Source organism: Heliconius melpomene, chromosome 20 (assembly GCF_056956725.1).
Source record: "Heliconius melpomene rosina isolate 202511_hmr_F chromosome 20, ASM5695672v1, whole genome shotgun sequence".
In the NCBI taxonomy this organism is placed as follows: Eukaryota; Metazoa; Arthropoda; class Insecta; order Lepidoptera; family Nymphalidae; genus Heliconius; species Heliconius melpomene.
Window position 1 is genome coordinate 10,782,240 of NC_140408.1, and position 14,997 is coordinate 10,797,236.

Sequence of the window (14,997 nt, forward strand, 5' to 3'; positions counted from 1 at the left end):
CGCTAGGTACCCTCTGTCTACCACGCTATATGTTACAACATAAAAATGTACCCTCCAATTTCAAATAGCACATGTTCTCACGTAGGCAAAACCGCGTGACGCAGCTAGTATAATATAGAAATAAACCATAAGCCTTCACCAGTCATGCTCTAATCTATACATTATAATATGACTGACGCAGTGGGTGTAATACACGTACGATACATACGTACAAACACATACATACATACATACAAACACATACATACATACGTACAAACACATACATACGTACAGTGTGTCCGAATAGAAGACAATAGAGCGGATTAGCGACTTGCACGGGCATGATAAAACTGGACGGCTCAGGCTTTGGTACACTTAACAGGTATTCAGTTATATTTTAAATATAAATTATTATATTCATATACCAACGGGATGCTAAAATTAGAGTCGGGACATGTAATACACGCGATAATAGCAGATTCAAATTTTATAATGTATATAGTTTTTATTGCGTAAAGCTTTTCCCGCATAAAATAGTGTAGGTAGAGAGATAATGCAAATACTACACGTACACGGTGATTGTAGGGGTTGAACCCTCACTCTAGAAATCATTATATGTCTCACAACTATCACGTATAATTATTTTCCATGTATACGTTTTCCTCCCAGCATCTATTGATCACTCTCCAAATTTTAAATACATTAGGTACATGTTAAGTGGCAGAACTAGACGCCGCACTGTGTCTTGATTCGTGTGATTGATTCGTTTAATTAATTGATAATTCCTTCGAGTGAAAATCAAACCTACACTACCGCGTTTGAGGGCAGATTTTACCACTACCCCATGCCACCCCATAGTAATCGCTCCGTTTAAAATCCACTCAATTGTCGCACAAAAGTATTTAACACTCAAACAGTTCGTACAAAACGCGCATCGCACATCCGACAGCCAGTATTGCAATACCATGCGCCATACGAACGTGGGGCTTTTCAATAATTCTACTAATTAAAGCTTAATTAGTTAGAGATTTCAACGATCTGTTAACTGCGTACCCGCTGTTAGTTATATTGGTTGGCGCGTGGCGGTTAGTAGGATAGTTTAGCCTATTGTTGGTGATAAGTTAATTTATATTACCAGTTTTAAGTGAGTGTTAGGTAATATTCGTTTTTTTTAATTAATCTTTTAATAAAATAGTGTTTTAGGGATTTTTAGTTGAGATTTCTGTCATCTTTATAATCATTGTGTATTTATACGGCCCTTTTACTTTAGATAATTATATAACAACTAGCGGACGCGCGCAGCTTCGCTTGCTTATTAAGGGGTGAATGAAACATGTGTTCAATGAAATATTTTTAAGAGTCAAAATTTCAAATTTTATAAAAATCGGTGACGATTTATAGATTTTTCCATACAAACTTTCAACCCCTTATTTGCACCCTTAGGGGAAGAATTCTAGAAAACCATGAAATGTGTATTCAATTAAATACTTTTAAGAGTCTGAATTTCAAATTTTATACAAATTGGTGGCTATTTAAAATTAAATTCTGTATAAACTTTCAACCCCTTATTTGCACCCTTAGGGGAAGAATTCTAGAAAACCATGAAATGTGTATTCAATTAAATACTTTTAAGAGTCTGAATTTCAAATTTTATACAAATTGGTGGCTATTTAAAATTAAATTCTGTATAAACTTTCAACCCCTTATTTGCACCCTTAGGGGAAGAATTCTAGAAAACCATGAAATGTGTATTCAATTAAATACTTTTAAGAGTCTGAATTTCAAATTTTATACAAATTGGTGGCTATTTAAAATTAAATTCTGTATAAACTTTCAACCCCTTATTTGCACCCTTAGGGGAAGAATTCTAGAAAACCATGGAACACGTGTTAATTAAATACTTTTAAGAGTCTGAATTTCAAATTTTATAAGAATCGGTGACGATTTAATTTTTTTCCATACAAACTTTCAACCCCTATTTCACCCCTTTAGGATTAAAATTTTTCAAAATCCCTTCTTAGTGGATGTCCAGATTACGAAAGTAAACATCTATCCAAATTTCACGTTTCTACGCACAGCGGTTACGGCTTACGGTCTTACCTCAGTCAGTGAGGACAAGTCCTTTTATATATATAGATGTCAGTAGTGTTAGTCTTAAATGGCTGCCAAACGCTCAGAAGACAGTTCTACCACATAAACTATAGAATTTTCTCTTACTACTTCTCTACATTGCCCAATGAATCTACAACCATATCTGTATAATTCTGATTCTGCTAAGTCTGCAAATGATTCAATATATATATTAGTTAAGGAGCTATACGTGCATGTTACATACATACATTTGACGTACAACCAACTCGTTCGATACTGTATCCAGCAAAACATGTTTACTATGGAGTCTTAACTTTGTGAATTTCTCTTTCCGCCTCGCTGCCTTTAAAAACTTGCCCAGTACCAAAGTTCGGGCCCTCGACATTTTGTACCGAGTCTACTAGTGCCACTTGAATATTTCATATATTATTATGTACTGTGAAGTTTGATTTGGATTTATTATCTGTTATATGGCCGCGTCTGGCTGGAAACCTGGCAGTTGTGGATTCGTTTCCCGTTCATTTTAGGAATGGTTATATTTAAATTGGTGTTATTTTCCCGCTCTTCTACACAAAACTCGAAGTGTCTCGAGTGAAGAACGATGAAGTCTTAATTGGAACGGAGCATTTTAACATTAGGTTCCCAGGTTCCCTCTACCTATCCTACTATGTGCTGATAAAAAATATTAAATAAGGCACTCATAGTGCCCGCTGCACCACAACATATAACTGTAAACGCGACGTTAAGCTTTGCCACTTAATACACAATATCTCGAAGATTAAGGGAAAACTATAGAATGACGCCTATGGGCCTCTGAAGGAAAAAACTGTTTTTTCTGAATTCGAACCTGTTCTTCAACAACCAGCATAAATTGTACAACAGTTTTACCATTATATTGTTATAATACTAATTAATACCGAAATCCACCCGCACAGTGGTCGAATTGGCGCAGGATGCATAAAGGCGGGTCTCGAATACATTAATCACCAGACAAAAGCCGATGCTATATTGTTATCACCGTCCCTCAAGCTACCCGGGCCAGGATCTATTAAGAAATATTATATTATAGAGTACTTTATAGAGGTATGTAAGATTAATTGTGATTATAAAATTGGAGATTTTTGCAAATTGTAAATTGAAAGACAAGTATTGCTCCCAGGATTTTTGAAATTTTTAGCTTTACGCTTTATCCCGCACATAGCAAGGTAGGCAGAGGGAACTAAGGAACCTAATGTTAAGATACTCTGTTACCACTAAGACACTTCCGCTTTCAGTTGTTCCACTTTTCGCCGAATTCTGGAGACATTCCATGTTGAGTGGCGGAAATTAAAATATGAAATATTTAATTTCCTCGTATGGGAATCAATCCCACAACCTATCGCATTCATACTCACACGCCTTTGCCCCTATTCCATGACTGGCCTGAAAGATTTTGATATTTACCTATATGAAATGTAGTACTTTTGTATTATACTAATCCACACGTATGAATCTACATATCTAATTTGGACCAATTATATAATTTTTAATGTGGTCATGGTAGGTTTTGTGTCCAATCCGGCTCTGCAGAATACTTTCAAAATTCTATTTAAATATCTTAATTTCCCCTCTCTGGTAGACAAAGCACGGCGTTGAGGTCCGCCACATAACTCGCAATATCATAAATAAGTCGACGCGTGGAAAACAGCGTAACTTAACATTAGGTTCCCTCTGCCAAAGTGAAGCTAAAAAAATTAACACCAAGGTCACCTTTAGCGTCTTCCTATCCACTATTATCAAACAATTTCGGTGATAACTTTAGACCTAAGCTAAAGCTTTAGAGTTAAGTCCAATTAATTGTAAGTACTTATAGTGCTCTACCGTTTTCTGTGAATTGTGAAGCTTAAAGAAAGCTCAGCTACGCTAATTTTATATGAAAGTTTTAAACTTATCCACTTGGTATATAGATTAAATTGGACCGTTTTTTAACACTCCTAATGGATTTTCTTTTTACAATTTTTTTTGTTACCCTCGCATACTTCAGCATGTCGTTATTTTAAAATACCTAAAAACTTTTTTTTATCAACTTTAATTAATTTTAATCAGATATCAATTTTCCAAACCAAATTCAATGGACAGTAACAGTCTCGATTAAACTAAATATATCAATCGTATCTATTATTAAGAAATATATCTTACAAAAACTAATATTTTTACTGAACACAGTTCTACTTTCTCTTAACACTTTTTAACCTCATGTCAAAAGCGTAAGCCAACGCCCACATAGTCTACTCGGCGCTAACGACACGGCTAACTCGCCTTCCGGAAGTTAATGTTAAACGGTATGGGTCACGTGAATGAAATTAACTTGTTAGTTTGTTTATGCCTTGTTTGTGACGTGATAACGCCTTCTAAATCGACAAACCTTGGCTGCAAGCGTGAAAAAGCGTGATTCCTTGTCACGGGCTGAGCGAGCAAGGGAAAGCGCGGGGCAAGAGATAGAGAGGCACTTGTAATTAATCTGTATAATTTAAACAAAAAATATTTGAATTAACCAGTACAAATTATAGTTAATTTATAGAAAAAATACTTTTTCTTTGTATTAAACAAAATAATGATGTTTCAGTGATGAGCATACACAAAAGTATGCAAATTTTCATCAATTCGTCAAGTAAAATTATCGTCCGTAAGCCGACTGTACAGACAAGTACTTTTTTATTATAAGGTAGGTTTTTAAATTGGGGAATTTTGAATTACCGTGTTGAATGGCGGATTGTCACGTTTTGGCCCCGAGAGGGAAAAATTAAATTATTCATTTCCCCCAGTGAAAATCGAACTTACAACCCTTGCGTTTGCAGCAGGACGACATACCGCTATGCCACGACAGCCTCAATTTTTACTTTTTATATGATTTTTTTTAAAAACAAATTGTTTCTGCATTCTTCAATATTTTAGCTAAGCTTAATTCATTTTCTAAAAAAGCCCCGATGCCAACAAAATTAACAAACACGAAAAAATTAAAAACGTCGAAAGTAAATTTTAACCTACACCATACATTATCTGTACTACGACCATAAAAAATAAAAATTTAAACTGTTACAGAAATTAAAAAGTTTTCAGCACGTGACGCGCGCTATGCAATAGCAGTAACAATAATTTTTCGACCGCAGACGAAGCTTACTTTTTACCAAGCTTTCGGAATGAGGTGCTAAATGCTGTACGGCAGTTAGCGACGGGTGAAACTTTGTAAATCTAACCCCACTTAACGTGGGTAATGGTTAGTGGAGACTATATCTGTATGTATTCGTATATCTATACTGATGTTATAGAGCTGAAGAGTTTGTTTGGTTGAACGAGCTAATCTCAGGAACTAATGACACAAATTATAAATACGTTTTGTATTTAATAGACCATTTATTGGAGAAATTTATGGGCTATATTATACCACTTTAATTCTTTTGATAGAACCCAGTGTACCGATTGCCATATATTTCGGGAATCTGTGAAACTACGTGTTTTTGAGCACAATATTGTATTTTTTTAAATATTTTGACGACGTCTTGGCCTTGCAGCGTCATGCTTTTTCCAGTATAGCAGGATAGGCAGACCTACTCTTTGCCCAATTTTTAGGACAATGAATGTTGAATAGAAAAACTCAGAACACTGTTTTTTGTCTACTGTAGACGAAAAATGAAAAAAGTTTAAACATATACATTCTCTTGATTCCACAAGGGAACCCACAACCATCGTATTTATTATAGTCACACATTCTCTTAAATCGCTACAAGAGATAGTAAAATATTTATATTTTCTTAAAGCTTCATAAGTCCAGGATATTCGCAATGCTAATTAAAATAGAAATTAAAAAAAACGACGATTAACGCTGTAAATATTAGCTTATTCCAGATTACTTTTTACAAAATGAAAAAATTAAGCATCCGAAACTACTTAGTTTTAAATGAAGATAGCACTTTGTAAATTTCTGTGAAAAAAGGAAGATATTAATAAAATTCTGTTTTATATCTGTTAAATTGAACTCATATTTAAAATTTATACATTGTATTGGACTAAATTTAGAAAATCAATACTTTCAAGGGTTTTGATCCAATGTCTCTTAAATTGGGCAAAAAGTGGTTAACAGAGTGTTTTAACACCAGGCTTCTCCTGCCTAGCTATATGAGAGGAAAAAAATAGGAAGCCATTTTAGTTTTTAGCGAAATTAATTTAAATTCAATGTTGTGCAGCTATGACATGCCTGGCTGCCCTGTACAGTGTAAATGCCGATGTGGTTAGAAAAATAAAATTTAATACTCTACTGTTTTTGTTGCTTTACCATATAATAAGTCTTCTTACTTCTCAATTCTAATTATGTAAAGTACACACGAATATCAAAATTTTTTTTCTTTCATCACATAGTACATTTTGTTATGAAAACATACGGAGCCCGAATTAATTAGTAGAACCTCTTACATGACCCCCAAATTTTCGTGTGCCTAAGGACCTTATAATGTATGTCTAATTGCACTATCTTTACACAAAGATAAAATAATACTAAATTTACTTTTTTCTATTTTTTCTTTTATAAAACATCTCATACAAAGAATCTCGAGATCTTTCTATAATTAAATCAGTTCTAGTTTGCATTCCATATTTTACAAGGCAATTATAAGTTTGTATCAAGTTGTAACTGACCTTTTAGTTAGACGCGTATTATATCCCCGTTGCAATAAAACTTTGAATCCTCAAGCTAGAGCTTACTCGTGTGAAAACTAAGAAAAATTATTTATAAAGTCGCATGTTTTTTTATATTTAGTCATATTTCTCAAAAGTTCCTATCAAAATTTAAAAGTAAAAATGTTTAATAATAGCACTAGTCCCGGCTTTTCTTATTCCTTCCAGGGTATTCCTTCGTACTTACTCTGTACTATGTACGATCTTGAACAACATCAGTCATTCAGGGGCATCCATATCACTCCAAAAATTTTCGCAGTCTATCGCTTCACTTCCAATCAGATTGGATATTTCAATACAATTATCGTAAGATACAAATCTATACCATAAGAGCAGCAAAAAAAAAGTTTGAAGAATAATTAATTCTAACACTTTCTGGTCTCCACAATATAAATTAATATAGAAAAAAAATATAATTCACATATAAAGCTAGGGAAGCACCATTGTAAAGATTTATAAGCTTACGAACAAGACATAAAACTTGGAAAATCCTATCCATTTTCCGTCAATAATTGATAATAGATGATGTCATTATGTCAGCAGTGATTGATTGGACCCCCCTGGGCCTTGGCGCAACGCAGTATACGGATTAAGATACTAGCTGGAGCTGTATTATATATATACAAACGTAAAACTCGCTAAGCTGTGGTTAAGATATTTGTCACTTTAAACACTTACGAATTGGTTACTGAACTCGATAGTCATGTGTTTCATAGTTATTTGGTAGTTTGTTAAAATAGTAGTTGGGTTGTTTTACTGAACGTTTAGTTAAGATATCTTTAAATAGGTGAAGTGAGATTGTAGAGAAAGGTGAAATTTGATTGTTTTCTAACTTGATTTCTAGTGAACTAAGGAATGAGACAGACATATTTTAAAGTATAGCAGGACCTGAACCCTCGCTTTTTGGATTCCGTTCAAGAGGAGCAAACTGAAATATATACATTCAATGTCTTATCAAAAAAATCTGTACATTTTTATTGAAATTTCGTGTATAACAAGAACAATTTTGAGTTTGAAATGAAAGCAGCTTGCCTTGCGTAGATTTGCAGGAGGCTCGACTTCAAGCAATGTTTTTTTAGTCTATCGCCATTCCCCTGGACCAAAGGCCTCACTAATAGAACGCCAAACAACCCGGTCTTGGGCCATACATGTTTATAAACTAAATATTTTCATAATGAAGACTGTAAACATTTAAAAGTAATATAAAACAATGTGTTGCAGAGCGTTTGAAGTTTTATTGAGAATTTTTTAAAACCAGAAGATAGATTTCAACATTGTTAAAGAATAATTAATGGAATTGTAGGTGAAGTTTTATTCAACGCGGTAAACCAGGATGATTGATTAGCCCCCAGACAATGGATTTAATGAAATAAAGAAAAGATTATGAATCCCTTATAGCTGTCAGTCTGATATAAGTAATTTTAAAATTCTTGCTCTTCTAGTGTTTTACAGTGTTTAACGTCGTCGTGGTGGAGTTGTGCTGTGTCTCGTCGTTTAGAGTCACTAGTTAAAAAATAATATGGAAAATTGTCATAGATTCAAAATACTTCCTATTCCCTGATTTGAGATAAAAAAGAATAAAATTACTTTCCGCAACCCACTCCAGCAATGTATGCATTTAAAATAGATATTGTAATCGTGTGTAATTCTAAACTCTACTACTAATAACGCAACGACGTATTCGTCTTGTCAGAGCTAAAAAATGAAAATCTTTCAACCTTGGAGTGGCCTTGGTTAAGCCACAACCACCACATTTACAGCCAAAAACTGTCACTGCACTACCACGGCTATTTCTTCCTTCATAAAATTCTTAGTTTACTTAACGTAACCGATTTATAAAATTCAAAAGGTCCACATTACACCCGTGTAAACGTAGACATTAGGTCAAATCGAATATGCGTTGAACACACAAAGTAATAATCTATCAACGTCCGAAAGCTTTTGTGCCGTCTTGATTTACACAGGCCCGGTTCAAACAAAAAACAGACTTACCGGCTTCCCCCTCGCCTAAGCTAGACTCCATTAGACAGCTGCATTATTGAAAAAAAATCCTGAAACAATATTTTTGTATATTAGTTTTCGGAATATTTAAAATTATTTATTTAAAAAATTGTGCGGAAAGTAGTAAAAGGGTAAAGTCGCAAGGTAATAAGGAAAAACCTAGTGACATGACATTCTGTTTCATACTTTCCAGAACGGTCAAATAGAAATAATTAATTATTCCAAGTAGGAATCGAACCCACGACCATCACGTTTACACTATGAAGAATTCCTTGCGACGTAAATAGTACAATATATTAAAAATATAATAAAATCTTAATTATAAATAACAAGCGGTGAGGTGGTATAGGTCAGCATCTCAAGTTCATTCTATTAATCAATTTAGAAATACCGATATTTTATTGCTAGATGATTCATCACTTCGATATTTATTAACGTTGAAGTGGAACTACTTATAAACAACTATAATTAAGGATCGACGGTATCAAAGAAAGAGGATGAGGTTTAGTACAATATTTCTATGAAATCAAGAACTATTATTATGGTTTATAAAGATTTCTTGAGATACGTCGTGATGGTTGTTGGTTCGATTCCCACTTGAATGAAATTTTAGTATTTAGTAACTAGGCAAATGACTGTCAGTCAACGGGCAATGCCTCAATAATTCGGTGGGAAGTGGAGATCGAAAGTGTCTGAATGAAGAACGGAGTGTCTTATCACTATGTAACCAGGTTGTCTCTGCCTACCCCGCTATGTGTGGAATATTTTAATTACGCGTTTTGTGCTAAATTGTATACGAGCTTTCTATTTTCCAACTAACTATTTCAGGATAGCGTCAATTATTATTTTTTTATTTTTTTTTCAGTGTTACATTCTATGAAATCTATACTTATATCTATACTAATATAATAAAGCGGAAGAGTTTGTTTGTTTGTTTGTTTGTTTGTTTGTTTGAACGCTAAGATCTCTGGATCTACTGGTCCGATTTTCATTGTTTTTGTTTTGTATGAAAGCTGCATTCTTCAGAAGTGCTATAGGCTATATAACATTACATTACACATATATACTAATATATTTTAAAGTACATTCTAATTTGACATGCAATTTATTCTGCCATGTTAATAACAACCGTCGCGTCGCTACGCAACCGCTACCGCGACGTTTTGATATTCATCCTTATGAAAATAAATATAATAGTCACTTTTGGCATTTTATCTAGATTGAAATTATAGTTTACTGTATAACATACTAATGAATAATTAAGGAGATGTCACTGATTCCAAATGACCTAGCCACCTAGCAGGCGGCACAGTATGACCGACGCGAACGGGCAGATGACGTTGACGGTTTTATAAATTTTCATACATTTTCGAACTTTATTTGTTGTTTATAATTAATTTAAAATACACTTTGATTCTCTTCTTATTTTATTTGATATTGCCCGCTAAAATTATCCTACTTAATAGAGAGAAATGTTTAGTTATTTCGTAGTGTCGATATCTATGTACGCACGTACGGAAAACTTTAGGTACTTTTTCTAATATTAAGAATACCTATCCTTTAGTTACTTTAAATCTTTTTGTTAGTTCATTTCAATAACTCAGATATTTTTTTCTAATAATGTGTATCTACTTATTATTCTTTTTGATTATTTGAGCTTATATTTTCTTACTAATTCTATTGAGAATTGAAAATAATTTCATGAATATATTTAATAAATATTCTTATAGTTGAAGCAGGCGTAGCCGCGTCCGGGTCCACTAGTTTAATATAATAAAGCGGAAGAGTTTGTTTGTTTGTTTGTTTGAACGCTAAGATCTCTGGATCTACTGGATCGATTTACTTTGTTTTTGTTTTGTATGAAAGCTGCATTCTTCAGAAGTGCTATAGGCTATATAACATTACATTATACCTATATACCAATAAATTAAAATACTTTCTAATTTGACATGCAATTTATTCTGCCATGTTAATAACAACCGTCGTCGCTACGCGACCGCGTTCCTTACCGCGTCATTTTGATATTCATCCTTATGAAAATAAATATAATAGTCACTTTTAGCATTTCATCTAGATTGAGATTATATTTCTGTAGAAATTATATTCTTATATTTCAAGCAGGCGTAGCCGCATCCGGGTCCGCTAGTATTAAAATATATAGATGACACATATTAAACAAACTATAAATATAAATAATAGTTCCCTACAAATATATACATGTAATATACAATGCTTGAACATTTACGATGTGCTTAACGAAACTAGCATATAATGTCTATAAAATTTGTTTCATTGCCATTTTAGTACACGTAAAAATTTAGTTTTACGACTCCGTGCCGCGAGCCTTTCGACTTTCGTATAGGTGATGTGTCAATCTTTGATATAAACGTTTGGAAATATTGACTTGAATTTATTATCTTTTCGGTTTATTATATTTTTAGGGTTCCGTACCTCAAAAGGCAAAAATGGAATCCTTATAGGATTACATTGTTTTTCGTCTGCTCTTGGTCAGGAACCTTTGTATGGAGATTGCGTTGATTAATATCAAATATTTAAGTCTATCGTTCCGTTGGAGCATAAAAAAATCAAGCTTTTAAGTTTTGTTAAGTTTTGCATGAAATTCATCGCGTAATCAAATACGCGTATATGTGTACTTTAACATAATATTCGCTCGTTTGGGAGTTACGATGCCACAGGCAGACCTTCAGATACATACATACACAGACATGTCAAACTTATAACACCCCCTGTTTTTTGTCGAGGGTTAAAAGTCGGGCCCCCTATGAAAAGTTATGTTGTAGCAGACATAGACTGCGGCCATTGAACATACCGCTTACCTGCATTTAGTGTATTTTTTTTGGCTTGTAGCCACGGAACCCTAAAATTATTTTAAAGTTCCATCTTTTACAGTTCTCGTAAGATTATCCTAACCTACTTACATGCCAAACTTTAACTTTCCAAGTCCAGTAGTTTCGGCTGTGTGTTGTCTATCAGAATTTCATATATTTACAATATTGTTCTCAAAGAAATTGCCTTGGTATCTAAGAAGCATTTTCCGAGAACTTGTCTTACAATTATGAAAAGAGAAATTACTCTGGATAATATCATATTTGCACCTATAGGTCCCAACAAAAAAATGTAAGCCATTTTAGAAAACAAATCAAAAAATATTACAAAAATTTTAAACTGATTAATAATATAACTAGCCCTATATGAGATAATAATTTGCAACAAACATAAAGTAAGTCACACACATCCATATTAATCACACACACACACACACACATACAGTAACATATTAATACATGTACCTACATTTTTTGTCAATTTGACATTTACGCAAAAGCAACCTTTTCGAACACACCACGTTATTACGGGAATCACCTTTGTGGTTCTGCCTTTGACTTTTACATTTCGAAACCTAACGTTTGACCTTTTGTATTTTAAAGAACAAATCGTTTCAGTATAGCTGGGAATATACATATATACATATATATCTAGACAATATTATAATGTATGTTGAGGATATAAACGCGACAATTGTGGGTTCGATTCCTACTTGAGGGAATAAGTTATTTTCATTTACTCGCTCTGATAAGAACTAAGCGCGGCGTTGAGTTCCACTAATCAACTCGCAATGTCTCGAAAATAAAGCGGAAAGAAACAAAGTGTCTTCGCACAATTCTCTTTGCCCACACTGCTATACGTGAACGAACGTGAAGCTACTTCGTAAGAGATAATAATAAAAACATAAAGTTACTTACAAATGATATTTAGTGACTGTTGTAATAAAAAAAAGTAATTCCAACAAACTTTCCATATTGATAGAGAAAAAATGACGCGCACAAAACTACGCCGAGGAACTAATCCATCACAAACTTAAATTACGCTATCTTAGCTCAGTTGGAGAGTATTTTAGTAAAAAAATACACGATGTTTGCGGATTCGATTCTCAATTGGAGTACATTTTATATTTAAAACTAGTTAGAGCAAGGAAATTCCTTTCTGTGGTCGATGGACAGAAAAAATCCATTTATTTTCATTCCCATAAGAATTTCCAGGAATCCTCTCTTAGTGCTCTCCCATACGTGCAATAAACCTACATGCCATGTTTCAGCGCTTTACGCCGTAATTCCATCTAATAATATAATTTAGGAACCTTCGAGTGGTATTAATATTCGATTTTTTTTAGTTTGACGGGCTTATCCTGCATGTAGCAGGGTACGCAGAGGGAGCCTAGTGTTAAGATACTCCGCTCCCCACCTTCAGCCGAATTCTAGAGGCATTGCGTGTTGAGTAACTCAACACCGCGACATGCGTCCACACCAGTGCGAAGAAATGAAAATATTAAATTCCCTCGAGTAGAAATCGAAACCACGACCTGTCCCGGTTATAGTCACACGTGCACAAATGTGTGCGCCACGACTGGCCTCAAAAATTATTTAAGTAGAAAAACTATTCGGAACATTTTTCAAAAATGCATATGTTGCTGATCTCGTGCATGTTTATTTTTTACCAATGTGACAGAGAACTGCCATATCTAAAATTCAAATGAACTGTATAAACGGAACACAGAAATCCAAATAGGTAAAAGTCATTAGTTTCATAAATTTAATCATGATGAGAACTTGGATGTATATAATTTTTAGAAAACCTATAAAACCTGTTGTGGGATTAGAACCCGCGCTACTTTAGTATTCTATATGTTTTCTAAATAAATAATAAAATATTTTACTTTTCTATTTTATAACTTAGGAAAGTAAAATACTTTACACACTGAAATAATGTTTTTAAAATATTTAAAATTAAAATTGAAAAAAGTGTTACTTATAACTCGTAAAAGAAATAATTTAGTAATAAATTCAATTTTAAATATAGCAAATCTGTTTATCACCTTACAATAATTACTAATCGGATCATCATAATTCCTGGCTTAGAGGAAGACTAATATCCCGAAGGCCCGGAGAAATTATTCAGCCCTGATATATTAATATAAGTTAAAGTAAGATAAACGGTGCTACTTTGTCTGGCTCGAGCCTATGAGACGGAGGTAACAGGTTCGATACTGTTAAAGAAGTTATACTTTGCATATTTGTACCATCCGTTTACTTTTTATTTTCTCCCATCTGCCTACTCTACTAGAAATAACAAAAAAATCGGTCAAATCGGTCGATTAGACTTGCCCACTGAGGATTCCAACAAGCTCGCACTTCTTACCAAATTTCGTAATTATATATCTACGGGAAATACCCTATAGGTTTCGCGGTAAATACCCGAGAAAATGTACCAAATAAATGCTCTGCGTAATGCGTTCACTTAGAAGCGTGATGCCAACGCATACAGAAAAAATCTAGTGGTGATTATTTGATGTTAGTTTCAGCTTGATACCTATTACAGAAGGACACCAACCAACACCAAGTGTTCACCATCATATAAGGGTTCCGTTTTTTTCCTTTTACGTTACGGAACCTTAAAAAAATTGCTGATAGTCGTTTGTTAATGGAAAAAAGATATTATTATACACACAAAATAAAAGAAACTTCACACAAATATTGTCTTGCTAGAGGATAGGCAGAGAGGATCTAGTGTATAACGCTTTTGTAATTCAAGACGTTTTGCCTGATCAGAGACTACATACCTAGTACTAGCCGATAAACAAAATTAACGTTATTTTTTTATAAATATCTCTCCATAATAGAATCCATGATATCTGAATTAAAAGTCGAGGTCACCAACGACTACCCCTTTTGTCAATATTTGACTGTTTTCGACATGCATTAAAATCCTCGCATCCGTTAACCTTGTCAAACCAAGCCTATCACATCAATCAATTGTTCCATTAAATATAGAAAAATATTGTCTAACTCTACGCTATTATTAACGTTACTATTTTAATAAATTTAATTCTACTTCCGCCAAATAATAAAGTCACTGTAATTTGTATGCTATATTATTTAAAATGTTTTCTAATAAGATTTTGGGAACGTACATACTTTTAAACATTACCCCAAATGGGGGTTAAATCTATAATTATGACATACAAATAATTTTCCAAAAAGAATGAATGCAATTTTTTTTTCTCATTAAGCGAAAGATGGTAGCCAAAATTTCAAGGTTTCAAGTTTCGCTGCTACATAAAAAAATATAATAGGTTTTCTAATATATATATTTTTTTCGTTATGGCGCGACGGTTATGGGTTCGATTCCACCCGG

General features: G+C 33.5%; 1 protein-coding gene across 13 annotated transcripts in view; it reads right to left on the bottom strand.

Moving 5' to 3' along the window:
* Window positions 1–14,997, bottom strand: part of mmd (disintegrin and metalloproteinase domain-containing protein mind-meld) — a 370,022-nt gene that overhangs the window by 321,893 nt on the left and 33,132 nt on the right. For all 13 annotated transcript variants that reach the window (XM_085204490.1, XM_085204489.1, XM_085204483.1 and 10 more), the window contains exon 2: window positions 8,776–8,834. In XM_085204490.1, coding sequence (XP_085060616.1) covers window positions 8,776–8,806 — 31 coding nt within the window. In that variant the 5' untranslated portion in view covers window positions 8,807–8,834. The remainder of the gene's footprint in view (window positions 1–8,775; window positions 8,835–14,997) is intronic.